The 16141-nt window shown below is 38.5% G+C and overlaps 1 protein-coding gene across 1 annotated transcript in view; it reads right to left on the reverse strand.

Moving 5' to 3' along the window:
• The window catches only part of LOC108718692 (obscurin), a 235192-nt gene that overhangs the window by 163754 nt on the left and 55297 nt on the right, over positions 1-16141 (reverse strand). Inside the window, exons 27-37 of the mRNA XM_041565749.1 lie at positions 15761-16027; positions 15362-15628; positions 14106-14218; positions 12140-12293; positions 11399-11560; positions 11195-11299; positions 10224-10490; positions 6659-6928; positions 5107-5373; positions 2612-2878; positions 857-1123 (exon numbers count right to left, since the gene is read on the reverse strand). Coding sequence (XP_041421683.1) covers positions 857-1123; positions 2612-2878; positions 5107-5373; positions 6659-6928; positions 10224-10490; positions 11195-11299; positions 11399-11560; positions 12140-12293; positions 14106-14218; positions 15362-15628; positions 15761-16027 — 2406 coding nt within the window. The remainder of the gene's footprint in view (positions 1-856; positions 1124-2611; positions 2879-5106; positions 5374-6658; positions 6929-10223; positions 10491-11194; positions 11300-11398; positions 11561-12139; positions 12294-14105; positions 14219-15361; positions 15629-15760; positions 16028-16141) is intronic.

The following is a 16141-nucleotide window of genomic DNA, read 5'->3' on the forward strand; positions in this document are numbered from 1 at the left end:
GCATTATTGGTCAATTAAATACATTGCAAATGTTATCTGTGCCCAATTTCACCTGTAAAATCCCATTATTGGCTGCCTTTTTTTTAATTGGATTTCTGATACTTTTTTTTAAAAAAAATGCAAAGTTTTGAAAAACTCAAATTCAAAATATTTGCTGAATTGAATTTTAATAAATCAGCCCCACTGTTTCACACATTTCTTTTAATTATAACAAATTGCTTTCATCAAAAATTGTTTTGTTTTTTTTTACTTAATGAAAGAAGCAAGTTTTTCTATTCTGTCGTTTATCATTTTTTTTTGCCTATGCATCTTCACTTTTTACATAAAAGTGTTTTTCTGGCAAAAAGCTGTGTGCCATACCTTACCTATTTTGATGTTGGAAACAATTCTTTGAAGTAATTCTTGAGAATAATGTTATCTTTCTAGAAGGGCAGTGAGAGTCAGCAAATGGCAGAACTGGACACAGCAACCTTATGTCATATGACTTTTCAAGGGTTATTTACTAAAATCAGACTTTATCTTATTTCTTAAAATCAAATAAACACGACCAAACTCTAATGCCCAATTTAAAAAAAGCTTGATTTAATCGCTTTGGGTAAAAACTCTGCAAAATTGAGAGAGAAAAAAAGTTTTTTCTGGAACCGCTCAATTTTTTCAGGCTTTTTCCCGGCAGGTCTGAGATGGTGGATTTTTGGATTTGGGCTTTTTGCTGCTTCGGGCTTTAATAAATCTTGAAAAATTTGAATTTAAAAAAAAACAAACTAAAAATTCATGTTTTGTCCCACAAAGCCCGACTGGAGTTTAGTAAATAACCCCCTTAGAGTTGAATTCAACTTTCAGACAACAGTCTACATACCCTGCACACTGATTTTGGACTTTGCAGTATCTGTTCCAATATCGCAGATGTACAGTCCTGCATCAGACTTGTTAAGGTCATGGATGATCAAACATATGGTTTTTCCTGCCTGCATCTGCTGATATTTGTCTCCATTAGGCAGGACTTGGTTATCTTTCTTCCAGACTGGTTTTACTTTGGCCTTGGAGACTTCACACTCTAAAGTAACTGATCCTCGTTCCTCACCTACGGCATCATCTAAGGACTTCATGAAAACAGCTGTTTTTTCTGGATAAAACACACAGACCATTTTATGTTTCCAACTATACAAGCAATCAGTAAATCAAGAAAAGCCTTTTTATGTTATATTTATAAATAACGATCAGTACAAGATTACCACACTTGCACACCCTGGCTCTCCACGATAAGATGACCCGGTGCACTGTGATGGAGGCCTCGGCAACCTCAACAATACGAATACAGGAAGAATTCACTGGCACACAAGGGTTCTTTCAAGCAGGTACAAGCCCTTGCTATATTTTATTTGCAGAGGTGCAACGTTTCGGGGTAAACCCCTTTATCATGCTTGATAAAGGGGTTTACCCCGAAACGTTGCACCTCTGCAAATAAAATATAGCAAGGGCTTGTACCTGCTTGAAAGAACCCTTGTGTGCCAGTGAATTCTTCCTATATTTATAAATAATACATGCAGAATAAAAAATTATCTTGGAGTAGGAACTTTTGGGAAGAAAGTCATGGCTGTGTTTGTTAACCACCAAAAACAGTAAAAGACAATGACATAAAATTTTGCTGTAGAAGAATTCATGTCATAAAGGCAAAACAGAAATAATTTGGATTTTCTGACACAAGATTAATCAACTTAAGTGATTGTTAATACACAATTATGCCAATATTACTCAGATATCAATAGACTTGCCTACTAGTGATCAACACCAAATTGTAGGAAATCAAAGAAAGAAAAAATATATATATATATATGAACATTTATAATAATAAAAATGAAACTAAAATGGCCCTTACTTTCAAGACTGCACGTTCTGATATAAAAAAGCAATAAGATATAGAGTTGGCTATTGGTCCAGTATGCCAACAACAAATCAGAAGGTGGCATTTATTGGTCAGTAGTGAAGAGCCAAATTTTTTGCCAAGGTTCATTGTGAAAATAATGCCAAAATTGTTGTGTGTCAAAAAAAAATTGATGTGCATCAAAATAATTTTGTTGCCCATGGGCTTCAATGCATTTTGGTGAATTTTCAGGGAAGTGAAATGGGTCAGATTCGTCCATCATTGCGTGTTCAGCTCTTTGTAAACAAACTACGGATGCACCAAATCCAGGATTCAGTTCAGGATTGGGCCAGGATACAGCCTTTTTCAGCAGGATTTGGATTTGGCCGAATCCTTCTGCCCAACCGAACAGAATCCTAATTTGCATATGACTTTTTGTCACAAAACAAGGAAGTAAAAAATTTTTCCTCTTCCCACACCTAATTTGCATATGCATATTCGGTTCAGTATTCGGCCAAATCTTTCGTAAAAGATTCTGGGGTTCAGCCGAATCCAAAATTGTGGATTCGGTTCATCCCTAAAACAAACACCTGATTCATTGCTATGCATTACTAAACCCAGGCAAGTGTTCTACATTTAATTACATTGCTTCTAGTTGAATTAATATTTTGGGGAAACTATGTAAATAATTCAGTTATCATTGGCTATATCAACTAAAAGCCATCAGACAATGGCAGTCATTACACCAACCTTTAACTTTCAGCTGTGAACTGAAGGAGAGTTTCTTAGTCTTCACACTCACTGTTCCAGAGTCCTCGGGGGCCACCTGTTTCAGAGTAAGAGTGTGAGTGGCCCCAATTTTCTGGATGTCATTGAAATTATTGGAGTACAGGAGAGTGTTGTTCAAGAACCATTCCACATCCTCATCATCGTGGGACAACTCACAGGAGAACACAGCACAGCTTTCTTCTTCAACCTCAACATCCTTCAGGGGCTTCAAGACTTTCACATCACGGGCTGTTATAGAACATGGATAGGGGAATGTAAAATCCTAGTTGTTTTTTAAGGTTTTACAAATTATATATCTGGTAAATGTATCCTAGTAGTTTGGTTGCGTTGGATCTATCCATAATGATGACAATATTTTGTATTTGTTAGTAGGAGCTGACATTTTATTTATTTATTTCATGTATATAGGCCCCCATACACGGGCCGATAAAAGCAACAGACAGACCAAGTCAGCAGCTTATTGGCCCACGTGTGGGGTCATCGAGCGGGCTTCCCCGATCGATACCTGGCTGAAAGTTGGACAGATCTCGAGCGGGAAGGTTAAAAAATCCCGTTGGATAGCCATCATGATCCGATCATTGGGCCCTAGGGCCAATGATTGGATCAGCCCGATATTGCCCAATTCAATGTGGGCATATCGGGGAGAGATCCACTCGTTTGGCGACATGGATCTCTACATCTATGGCCACTTTATGTCTGGGTCCTTGGACGGTTAACTGACTTTAAACCATGTCAGGTAGTGATGATAAAATAATGAGAACACCCTATTCTATGACGGGTAATGGCTGGCAAACAGGGATTAATAATAATATAAACAAAATATGAATTCTAAGACCCCCCATCCTGATGCCCAAAGAGGCCAGACCTAAGGCAGATAGGGGAAAAGGGAAGGCTGATGGTGGTCCCAGGTAGATGGTGGTCTCAGGTAATCATACAAAAGGTCAAGACTCTGCAGACAGAAGTCAAAAGTTATGCTACAAATACAGAAGAGTTGCTTCAGAACTGCAGGTGCCCATTCTGTCTCAAACTAGCAGATAAAGATTTTATGGTTTGTGTATGTTGGAATCAAGGGACCATAAATGGTGCAATAGGTATTGGAATATTTACTATAGTAAGCTTACGTGCCTTCCAATATAGAAGGAGGGCTTTTGACCATGGTATATCCATTTACTCTTTACTCTTATTTATGGTAAAAGGTATAAAAGCTTGTTGTAAGAGGAGTGTCTTTGGGAAGTCCTCGTGTCACACTTTAGCGCTACACTGTGGTGTGATTGCGACAACTTCCTAAGACCCTTGTATTACTTTTCTTTGTCTAATAAATGACCTCACTTATTTTGAATAGCCTTCTCTCTGAGTTTTGCTTTATAATGAGGTCTGGATACTACAAATATCGACATATATGGTGACGTGCCTGACGTGATTTGTAAGCCGGTTGCTGGACGGCCGATGAAGTTAGCGAGCGATCTAAAGAGACGCTCATGTAAGTAATCCTGCGCAGAAGACTCCTTGAAGTGAGTGTACATGTTTTATTCTTTCCTTGTTTCTTGTTTTATCAATTGTTGTATTAACGTGTTCAAATTATTTCCTTTTCATGATAGGAGTACGCTTTTTTCCTTACTGTTTTTGTACTTTATACATATCTTATTCGTTATCGGGAAAAGTTTGACGAGTCTACATAGATCTTGAAATAGAAATTACACATGTTTGTTGATTGATGGATGAAAAGGATCCCTGCCTATGTCTCACCATCTGTGGGAACCTTGACATTCTCTTGCTTGAAATATCCAGATAGAGCCTTGTGATTACATGCAATGAACATACAAGCCAATTTGACCTGTTTGTTAGTAATGGGCGAATTTATTCGGCAGGCATGAATTCGCGGAAAATTCCTGTGATTCGTCGCCGGTGAATAAATTTGCGAAAAACGTTCGCATTTTCTCCAGCGAATTCAGAAACGGATGCCTGCGTTAAAAACGAGACACCAGCGCCGTTTAGCAAATTTTTCGCCGTTTCGCGAATTTCACAGGAAATTCACATATTTTTCAGCAAAGCGAAACGCCCCAAATTTGTCCATCACTACTGTTTGTAACTAATCCACCATATGGGGATTACTTTAACATGGGAATTGAAGGGTTATCATTACCTAATACTAATGGCAGTGCTTAGAGACTTTTTTGAAGACAATGCAACCAGGCAATGAGGTGCAATCATATGAAACATCTGACCAGAGCATATTAGGAGCACCATATGGGAAGTACCATAGCATGTTACGATGGCTTAGCAACTTTACGACCATGAACTTGTGACTAAAACATGCAAAGGATGACTAGTAAAACATGGAGCCAGGGAATCCCATTTTTGTAACAATGGCTTGTGAAGTTGGTCTTCTAATATTGGAAAACCCAAATGACAACAGATACAAACATATATATATATATATCTAAAGCCTTCCATACCATGTACATTTAGTTTCCCTGATGTCTCTGCATCTCCAGCTTTGCAGGTGTATGTTCCAGAATCCTCTGGAGTCACGTGTAAGATTTTGAGCTCTGCCATGTTCCTCTCCAGCTTCAGTTTGAACCTCTCTGATGCTTCAATTTGGCGTTTATCTTTAAACCATTCCACAAACTTGGGAGGAGGCTTAAATTCACAGGACAGTATCACAGTCTGGCGCTCATTGGCAGTCTTCTCCTCAATATGTTGTGTGACCTTAACAGGGATTTCTAACAGAAAAATGAGAAGTATAAATGCCTGAGCTGATTTACTTTAGACTCCTTGATGTTCTTCAAACCATAATGTGAAGGACTGAAGTTATTCTTCAATATAAGATTCCCTTATGAGACTCCTTTACTAACAATCTTACCTTCTCCATATGGAAATGTCCTAGTGCTGCTTAGGATTTGCACTATATAGGCAATGTTGCACTATATTATATCTTTTAAAGAAAGACTAAAGCTGGTATTCTAAAAAAGGGTGGAGTTATAAAAAAGAGTAACATATAACTTAATTAACTTCTGCTTAATTGAATTAGAGGGCATTTTCCAAATTGTGGATATTTGGGTTTCTGCATAACAAGGAAATCTATTGAGTGGGTAGAAGAAGAAGAAGGCCATTTCAAACCTCTTAAAGGAGAACTAAACCCTAAAAATGAATAAGTCTAAAAATTACACATTTTATATACTGAATTTATTGCACCAGCCTAAAATTTCAGCTTGTCAATAGCAGCAATGATCCAGGACTTCAAACGTTTAGACAAATACAAGAAGTCCTCTGCACTCAACCCATTATCAATATATTTAAGACATTGAGATATTTTCTGCATACAGCTACAAAAAAAATGCCATACCCTTTAAACAAAACAGGGATTGTTTGTCCATATATTGCAATATATTTAAGCAATATTTTAAGCATATTTAAACTTGTCACAGGGGGTCACCATCTTGGAAAGTGTCTGTGACACTCACATGCTCAGTGGGCTCTGATTGGCTGTTGAGAAGCTAAGCTTAGGGCTCGTCACTAATTATCCAGCAGAAAATGAGCTTCCCTGGCTGTAATATAAGCTGATGCTACAGGTTTGCTGATTATTCAATTCTGATGCTAATTGCACTGGTTTCTGTGCTGCCATGTAGTAATTATCTGTATTAATTACTAATCAGCCTTATATTGTGACATATCTATTCTATGTGTACTGTATATTGTGAGTGGGTCCCTAAGCTCAGTAAGTGACAGCAGCACAGAGCATGTGCAGTGAATCAGCAGAAAAGAAGATGGGGAGCTACTGGGGCATCTTTGGAGACACAGATCTTTACTGCTAAAGGGCTGTGGTTGCCTTGGGCTGGTACAGAAGCACAAAACATCATGTACAACATTTCTAGCTACTTCTTTAGTTAGGCTTTAGTTCTCCTTTAAGTTGCAATCATTTGCAGCCTCTTTTAGGTACAGTATGTATCTTTGTATGTTTTTCATAAGCATTTTATAACACAGCAACAACACCTTTAACCGCCTTACCTTTAACCAAAAGATTGGCAGAAGACTTGGACTTTCCGATGTGAAACTGGACAGCTCCAGACATCTCAGGAGAAGTCTTCCTCAATGTCAGTCGGTGGATGGTTCCATCTTGTTCTATGGTGATGCCTTTTCCATCACAAAGAACTTTTCCACCGAGGGTCCATTTCGGGGGCTTCACTGACACAATTGAGGTGACACATTCAAATGTAGCAGATTCTGGCTGCGTCACTTGTACATCTGCCAGCTCCTTCACAATATTAATTGATTGTTCTGAAAAATAAATGACCTGATGTAAAATACAAGGACCTATAAAAAGTCTTTAACTTTTATTAGTCAAGGAAAGTTGATCTGTGGGGAGATGATGGAAACATGTAGTACCCACCTCTCTAGTAGTGGTGCTAGATAATAACAGGTTCCTCACAATAAGATAGTTCCTTATTCTGTATATCAGGGAGGCAGAGAGAGGAAGGAGCCCACACAGAAATTGAGCAGGAGACCTTGAGCTCTACATTATACATCAATTGGGAGTCCACATCTGATTTTCATTTAGTTAAGCCTAAGGGACTCAACCCAGTTCTCAGGCGATAACATATAAGAAAATCCTTTATCCAAAGATAACTGTCCCAAGGCTTTTTTTCATAAAAAATTTTGTTTTATTAAATTAGCATTAAAATTCAGTTACAAACAACCCCACCAGGTCCACCTTACGCGTTTCGCACCCTCCGGCGCTTAGTCATAGGTGTATGACTAAGCGCCGGAGGGTGCGAAACGCGTAAGGTGGGCCTGGTGGGGTTGTTTGTAACTGAATTTTAATGCTAATTTAATAAAACAACATTTTTTATGAAAAAAAGCCTTGGGACAGTTACCTTGAGCTCTACCACTACTCTATCACTACCACTGTTGCTGAGAAACCCAGTCCTGCACAGCTGCCTGAGGTCTCAAGTGAAAGTAACCAAGTTACTACTGGGAGGGAACAGGCAGAGTGAAAGTCACACAGGGATGGCTCCACTACCTCTAGAGTTATTGCCGTGAGACTGCTACATAAAGTTAGCTGTTATAGTTTACTTTTATGTATATAGTATTTTATTTCCTAATGGCCCCACCAAATTTTTACCCTTTTTGACGGGGTTCTCAGGTTTGGTCTGACCTCCCGTAAGGTAAGGGGTGGGGTCCCTAAACTTGTTCATTAACAACTTAGGGGAGGGTATTGTATGTAATGTATCAGTGTTTGCAGATGACACAAAACTATCAGCCCAATTAATTCCATCCAGGATGTGGCAAATGAGATTCAATGTTGATAAATGTAAAGTCATGCACCTGGGATGTAACAATATCCACTTATACCCTTAATGGGACTGCACTAGGCAAATCCATAATGGAGACGGAGCTTGGAGTCCTTGTAGATGATAAACTTGTCTGTAGCAAGTAATGCCAGTCAGCAGCATCAAGGGCAAATAAGGTCTTGACCTGTATTAAATGGGGCAGAGAGTCACGGGAGGAGGAATATGCCGTACAGTTTTGGTCTCCAGTTGTAATATCCTGCCTGGAGTTGAACTAGGGACTTGGTGTTTCTGGGCAGTCTGACTTACCATTGCTCTATGTGAACAGACAGCTCAGGCCCTGGTTCACTCACATTGCTATACATGTAACTGCAAGTAGGGCAGGGCTATGTTCAGCTGTTATCTATTTGGCCCATCTGGTCCCATGTGATCAGTGTAAACCATTAGGCTGCCTATAAAGACCCCTGCCATGCACTGAATCATTGCCCAATTTAGGTTCTGTTTACTAGTTTGTGGGTGCGATTATTATTATTGATATCTGTGTTTGACCCTGTGCCTTATTGACTCTGATGTTTCACTGCCTGTCCTGACTCTGGCCTGTGACCTTGACTAAGCTTCTGTTCCTGATTTGGTACCGTATTGTCTGATCCTTGTTATTGACCCAATCTGTCCCTTGACTACGCTTCTTGTCTTCCGTTCCTGTACCACATGCAGTTCCCTTGCCTGCCCAGAACTCTCCCCCTGGTCCTCTCACACTAAGACTTGGTGGCACCCGAGTAGCGGAAGGCTCCTCCAGAAGTGAAAGATGGCTGTTAAAGGCAGAAGACTGGGGTTTGTTCTGGGTTTGGGATGTCAATCGTAACACCAGTGCTCAAACAGGACATTATTGTATTAGAGAGGGTACAGAGAAGGGCAACTAAGCTGGTAAAAGGTATTGAAAATCTTATCTATGAGGAAAGACATGGGTGACATGATAACTAGGGATGCACCGAATCCACTTTTTTGGATTCGGCCGAATCCCCAAATACTTGGTGAAAGATTCGGCCAAATACCGAACCGAATCTTAATTTGCATATGCAAATTAGGGGCAGAAAAGGAAAAAGTGGAAAAAATTCTTCTTTTGTAACGAAAAGTCACGCGATTTCCCTACCCACCCCTAATTTACATATGCAAATTAAGATTTGGATTCGGTTTGGCCAGGCACAAGGATTCGGCCGAATCCGAATCCTGCTCAAGAAGGCCGAATCCTGGCCGAATCCCGAACAGAATCCTGGATTTGGTGCATCCCTAATGATAACTATGTATAAATATATAAGGGGATCATATAATAATCTCTCTAATGATTTATTTAGCAGTAGGTCTTTCCAGCTGACACAAGGTCACCCATTCCGATTAGAAGAAAAGAGGTTCCTCCTAAATATTGGGAAGGGGTTTGTTACAGTGAGAGCTGTGAAGATGTGGAATTGTCTCCCTGAATCAGTGGTACAGGCTGATACATTAGATAGGTATAAGAAGGGGTTGGATGGTGTTTAGCAAGTGAGGGAATACAGGGATATGGGAGATAGCTCATAGTACAAGTTGATCCAGGGACTGGTCCCATTGCCATTTTGGAGTCAGGAAGGAATTTTTCCCCCTCTGAGGCAAATTGGAGAGGCTTCAGATGGGGTTTTTCACCTTCCTCTGGATCAACTGGCAGTTAGACAGGTTATATATAGACTGAAAAGGTTGAACTTGATGTACATGCGTCTTTTTTCAACCTAATTTACTATGCTACTATGTAAGGTATAATCCCACTTTAGAAGATCGCACCAAGAGATCTATGTTTAGTATGTCATCACACTCTTGCTGGGAAAACATTACCTTTGCATCTTTCAAGTCACTCTTACTTAAAAGGGTGATGTAGAGAGTGATATTCTGAGAAAATGTGCAATTGGTTTATTTAGCTTTTTATTCAGCAGCTCTCCAGTTTGTAATCTCAGCAATCTGCAAATTCCCCTAGCAACCATGAATTGATTTGAATAAGAGACTGGAATATGAATAGGAGAGGCCTGAATAGAAAGATGAGTAATAAATAGTAGCAATAACAATACATTTATAGCCTTACAGAGCATTTGTTTTTTAGATGGTCAGTGACCCCCATTTGAAATCACTATTTTTGCCAGTGGGAAAGCGAGATTAGTCACCCACAGAAGCAGAGATTTATCGATGATGTGCCATTGCCCTAAAGATTAACTACCCCTTTCAGAACTAAAGTATTTTTTTTTAGCAATCCTAATGGTTCTCACCTTCAATGAGAAGTTTAGCTGAAGTCTTGTCATCTCCCGCATCGCATGTGTAGGTATCTTCATCCTCAAACTCTGCTTCATTGATGATGAGTTTTCTGTACAGTCCCTGGCTCACAATCTCGTATTTATCACCTGGGGCAATCTGTTTGTTCTTTTTGTACCAAGTCACTTCTGCGTTCGCTCTTGAAACCTGGCACTCAAGGAATGCCCTGTGCTTCTCTATGGCGATCTTATCACGTAGGGGCTTCACAATTTTAACTGGAAGTTCTATAATGAGATTGATACAGTCATAAGGTTTCATGTGAAGAAGGGTCCATGTGTTTTTTTAAATTATGATGGACATAGATGAATATGTAAAACTCAATCAGGACTATTTTTTGCATCAGTTTAGGCAAAACAAATCCACCTAATTTATACCAAATCAGGATTTCTAGTAATCTATAGAGTGTCTATCTTATAAACAATGATGGTGATGATTTGCTTGAAAATATTAGCTTAACCCATCCAAGAATATTTGATTATGTCGTTAGTAACATGAACGTACTACTTAAAATATTTTTTTATGGCAACACTTCAACTCTCAATACATTAAATATAACTCAGAGGTCTACAATGCTTATTTTCAAATGGATGGGATAATCCATTCCTTGGCTCTATGATCCCATCCAAGTTCATTTCATTGCAAGAGAACGATTAAATAAACATAAGCTTCAGTCAAAAGTTACAGATCACTTGTAACATAATTATATACTCAGCTCCAGTGAGTGCCTACAAGATCAAACCAATTTGTCCCTAGACATTGGACACTGAAACATAACTTCCAATATTTACTGAGCATTATGGATGAACAGCATCATTCAGTTTTTGGATATAGTCCTTATATGACAAAGGGTGACATCTCTTCTGGGGAACTGGGGCAAACTGTCCACTTTCTGATCAATATGAAAAATAACAGTTCAATTGTGTCCTACCTTTTATTTTTAGGTTTGCTCTAGATTCAGCTGTTTCAGCCACAAATTTGATTTCAGCTGCATCCTCAGCCTGGACACTCTGGAAAAACAATGAATATGTTCTTCCTGAATGGGAGAAAAGTCAAATTCAGTCATGTGAAGATCCATTCTGGATTGAGGAACATTAGCCTATCATGTGTGGCCACCTATGCCAACCAGGCTCACCTTCTTGACGCATCTTTACATTCTCTCCTGCTTTCAGCTTGATGTCATTTTTATACCACTGGGTTTGCACCTCATCATGAGAAATCTGGCACATAAATGATGCACTCTCCTTTTCTACCACTTCCACATCTACAAGAGTTTTAATGATCTGGATGTCTCGAGCTATGGTTCAAATGGAGTTGAATGGGGGATGAGTAACCATACAGTAGGAATGTGACAACGTAACACAAATAAATACAGTGAACTACCACGTATTATGTAAACTATTTTATCACCACCTACTTCATGTTCTCTTATTTACATCCATCCAGTCCTCTTTTTATTTGACCTTAGGTATTCTCTTGTAAACATTACTCAATATTTTTCAGACAAAAATAGAACACAAACATGAAGGACTTAGTCTATGAGTAAGTGCCCACCCTTGGTTGGAAACAGGTCAGGCTTGAATATGTCCTAATAAAGATTTTTCTACTTTTTATATATCATCTGGGCTCCTTTTTCAACCAACATTCAATCCCGTTTTTGCTTTTTGTTTGATTTCACTTAGTCTTAGTAAGTTACCTTACTCTACATTTATAGTGTCCCATAGTATTTAGTACATACAATTAGCATTCACCCCAATTCTATATCTATTTTTGCACACCCCCAACTCCATCAAATGTCTATGCACCCATGGAAGCAAGCCCCATAGTTTCCGAATTAACTGTAATATGTAGTTAGCATATATTGAAGAACTCTTACCATGAACAGTCAAGTTTGCAGAGGTCTTGTCTTCTCCTGCATCACAAACATATGTTCCTTGGTCTTCACGCTCACACTTGTGAATTGTCACGCTCCTTTTTTTGGCTTGTGAAATAATGGCAACTTTTTTACTGGGTTTTAAAACAGAACCATCCTTGAACAGAGAAGGTGTGAATAAAAGAACATTAAGCAATGGGAAGATGCGAAAAAGTATCAAAGCCTGTAAAGTTGATAGGATTGGTGGATATTTCCTAGCAAGAAACAATTTGTAATGGGGCTTCTTCTGTATCTAAAGCAATCCTTACCCAAAAAGTGTCTCTTGGAACAAACTAGGCAAGGCATGTTGAGTGACTGCTCTACTTTTTACTAACTGATGTGTCAAGTGACAACAGCCTAAATCTACTGACTGATCTGAGCAAGATTATATTTATCTAAATGAAGCTTTGCCATAAGATGACTCTGTGGGAAGAATCTGGCTACAAGTCACATAATTAACAAGAAGGCAACTTTTATTGGCAACCAAAGAAACATAATCCTTTAGAAAGATTTTTAAATAAATTGGACAATCAAAAGAGCTCTGTTCTGTGATTTTAATGATAGTAACCCAATAAGTCACAATGTATTTATTTAACATATTGAATTGGCCAGAGCCAACATTTTAGAAATACCATCCTACAAAAATGCTATTGCCAAAAAACAACCGTGCTATCACAGGGAAAAAACACAATCCAGGAAAAACAATTGGGATGCCTTGATTTAAACGAAAATCTCAGAATTTTATACCTCCTAATTCCTGGTTTCTTAAAACCATCCTAGTGCACAACCAAGAAAATATTTATCATTTAAAGGATAAGTAAACCATTAAAATAAGTGAATGTAAAACTGACGAGGGAGCTATTCTTAGCACTTTTGCAATGTACATTTATTATTTATTTTCTTTTAATTCCAAGATATTAAGGGATACATGTGCTGTTATTTTGAATGAATTTTGTTCCAACAGCGCCACCTGCTGGTCAGTTTCCCACCAGTCTGACCACCAAGTAGTCAAGGAAGTTGTCAGGAGAAAGAAAGAGGCTGCTCTGATGTTCTCCTGCTTAGGAAAGATTTGAGAAAGGTTTCTAATTGGTTTCCTAAGCAGAAGAACATCAGAGCAGCCTCTTTCTTTCTCCTGACAACTTCCTTGACTACTTGGTGGTCAGACTGGTGGGAAACTGACCAGCAGGTGGCGCTGTTGTAACAAAATTCATCCATATTAACAGTACGCGTATCCCTTAATATCTTGGAATTAAAAGAAAATAAATAATGAATGTAAATGGCAAAAGTTCTTAGAATAACACTCTCATCAATTTTACATTCACTTGTTTTAAAGGTTTACTTATCCTTTACCTTTCACCATGTTTTCTATGCTTTCACCAGCAGTTCAGAAGCACTATCAAGAGCAAATACAATTCTTTTGTATACAGGTAGGGGATCCTTTATCTAGAAAGCTCAAAAAAAGCTCAGGAAAGGCCGTCTCCCATAGAATCCATTTTATCCAAAAATATTAAATCTTTAAAAATGATTTCCTTTTTCTGTGTAATAATAAAACAGTAGCTTGTACTTGATCCCAACTAAGATATAATTAATCCTTATTGGAAGCAAAACCAGCCTATTGGGTTTATTTAGTATTTACATGATTTACCAGTAGACTTAAAGCATGAAGATCCAAATTACGGAAAGGTCCATTATCTGGAAAACACCAGGTCCCAAGCCTTCTGGATAACAGGTCCCGTACCTGTACTAATGTCAGTAACTATGTTCCTGAGTTTTGAGAACAAGTGGCCTTTGGAATGTTTGACCTCTTTGACAATCTACCAAAAGGATCAAGAGCTGACCAATTGCCCACATTAATATACTTTAAAACACATGGCACTAAAAAATCTTTCTGTGTAAAGTATATAAAATAATTAAAGATAAGAAAATATACCTTCAACCATTTCACTTCGGCATTAGGTCTGGACACCTCACATTCAAATGTCACCTTCTCCTTCTCTGGTGCTTTGATGTCTTTCAGAGGTAGGGTGAATTTTACTGGTGGTTCTGCAACGATAAATTCCACAAATATTATTTATGGAAGGGCAATGCTAGACACAAAAAATGTCTGCCAAATAATCCTATGTAACATAAAAACAGATTGAACTGGCAAAAAAGTAAAAAAAAAAGTCAGCATAGCTTTTTATTTGTAAAGAATGTCTACATCAGGGTTGCTTCCAATGAAGATGATGCACTTATAGTTAAAGTCAAATCCTTAACTTGCCTATAAAACATTTGTTTGACCAGGAAACGGGGTCTAACATTGCCTTCTGTTCCTTTAGAAGTTGAGTAGTTGTTAAGTGGGGAGGAAGTTCTCATAGCTCTCAGGGCAGCCTAAAAACATAATTATTCTTGCTGCTCTAAACCACTGTAAGGATTTTGACAGCCATATAAAGTGTGTGTACCCCAGTATATAAGAGAAATAGTTATGGGAACCTACCTGGAAAAAAAAGGTGTTTCCACATGTAAAAGAAAAAAGGGAAAGTAAAGGCATGAAAGACCTTTAAGGGAGGGTTTAACGCCCCATAAAATAAGGTGGTGAAGTAATGGTGAATCACTAGGATGTATATAAGAAAGGCAGGCCCCCTCTCAGAGAGATGGGTGGATGTGTATACAGATCCTGGAATAATGAGAACTTGGAGATGGTTGTTTTGGGGAAGCAGACCTTGTGAGAGAGGTTCTGGTGCTGTAGCAGCAAAAAAGCTGAGCCCACTTCAAAAAGATAGTGGGGGTCAATATTGGCAGTTATTCCCAGTACAGGCACCAGATTGTGAAAAACAAGGGTAGAGGAGATCACTGATAAAGAATTCCAGGAGCGCTGCTGAGAACTAAATGCACTAATATCTAATTCCTTCACACGGTCATGTGAAAAATCTATAATTTTGGTTGAAAGTGGAACTATGCAAGTTATATATCTCCCTTGACTATACTAGCAGGAAACAACTGAGTGCAAGGTTTCTCATATAACCCATGTTCTACCATAGAGTAGCCAAAAAGAGTGTTTCGAAACAATGATGTACTTATAGCCATGCACCATAGAATAATCATACAAGATATATAGAATACTGGGAAGATACTACTAAGAGTTTACTTATCATTGACATTTGCCCAAACCATGAGAGTGCTAGTGTTGAGATAAAGAAAACCAACCTTTAACTGTGAGCTTGGCAGAAGATTGTAATCCTTCTGATTTAAATACCACAGGGCCTGAATCGTCCATCTTCAGAGAAGACAAAGTTAGAGAGTGCTTCTTGCCCTTAACAGTAATTTTACATGTATCTGATGGTTTCAATTTGATTCCGTCTTTCATCCAAAATCCTTCCACATCTTCATGGGACAGCTCCAACTCAAATGTGGCACTATCTTTCTCATGGACTTCTACATCCTTTAGCCCTTTGGCCACTTTCACTTGGCGCACTAAGAAGCAACAAAATTACTGGATATTAGACTCTGGGGAAAATGTGTATAAATGTGATAACCATTTACCTGGGATGACAAGCTTGAATATCTAAACTGTGACGTTGAACTAGAAAAGGAACAAGATCTTACTTTCCACATTGAGCTTGGCCTGTGTCTTGTCATCCAGAGTCTCACAGCAGTACAGGCCTCGGTCGGTGTACTCTACATTCTTAAGGATGAGGATCTGCTTGGTTCCTTCAGACTGGATCTCTATGTTCTCAGAGGGCTGCAGGACAATGCTGTTTTTCATCCATTTCACTTCCTTGGTAGCCTTAGAGAGTTCAACTTCAAACCGGGCCATCTGTCTTTCCTCGATAGTGATAGATTCCAGCTTTTTCTTGAAAGTCACTGGTTTTTCTGAATTCAAAAATTGTAAAACACAAAAAATCAAAAAGCTTTGCCACCAATTATAATAAAGAATGGCTGAACTTCTACTGGGGGATTGGAAAAGTTTATGCTTTTTACATAATA

The sequence above is a fragment of the Xenopus laevis genome, chromosome 6L, assembly GCF_017654675.1.
Source record: "Xenopus laevis strain J_2021 chromosome 6L, Xenopus_laevis_v10.1, whole genome shotgun sequence".
Taxonomy (NCBI): Eukaryota; Metazoa; Chordata; class Amphibia; order Anura; family Pipidae; genus Xenopus; species Xenopus laevis.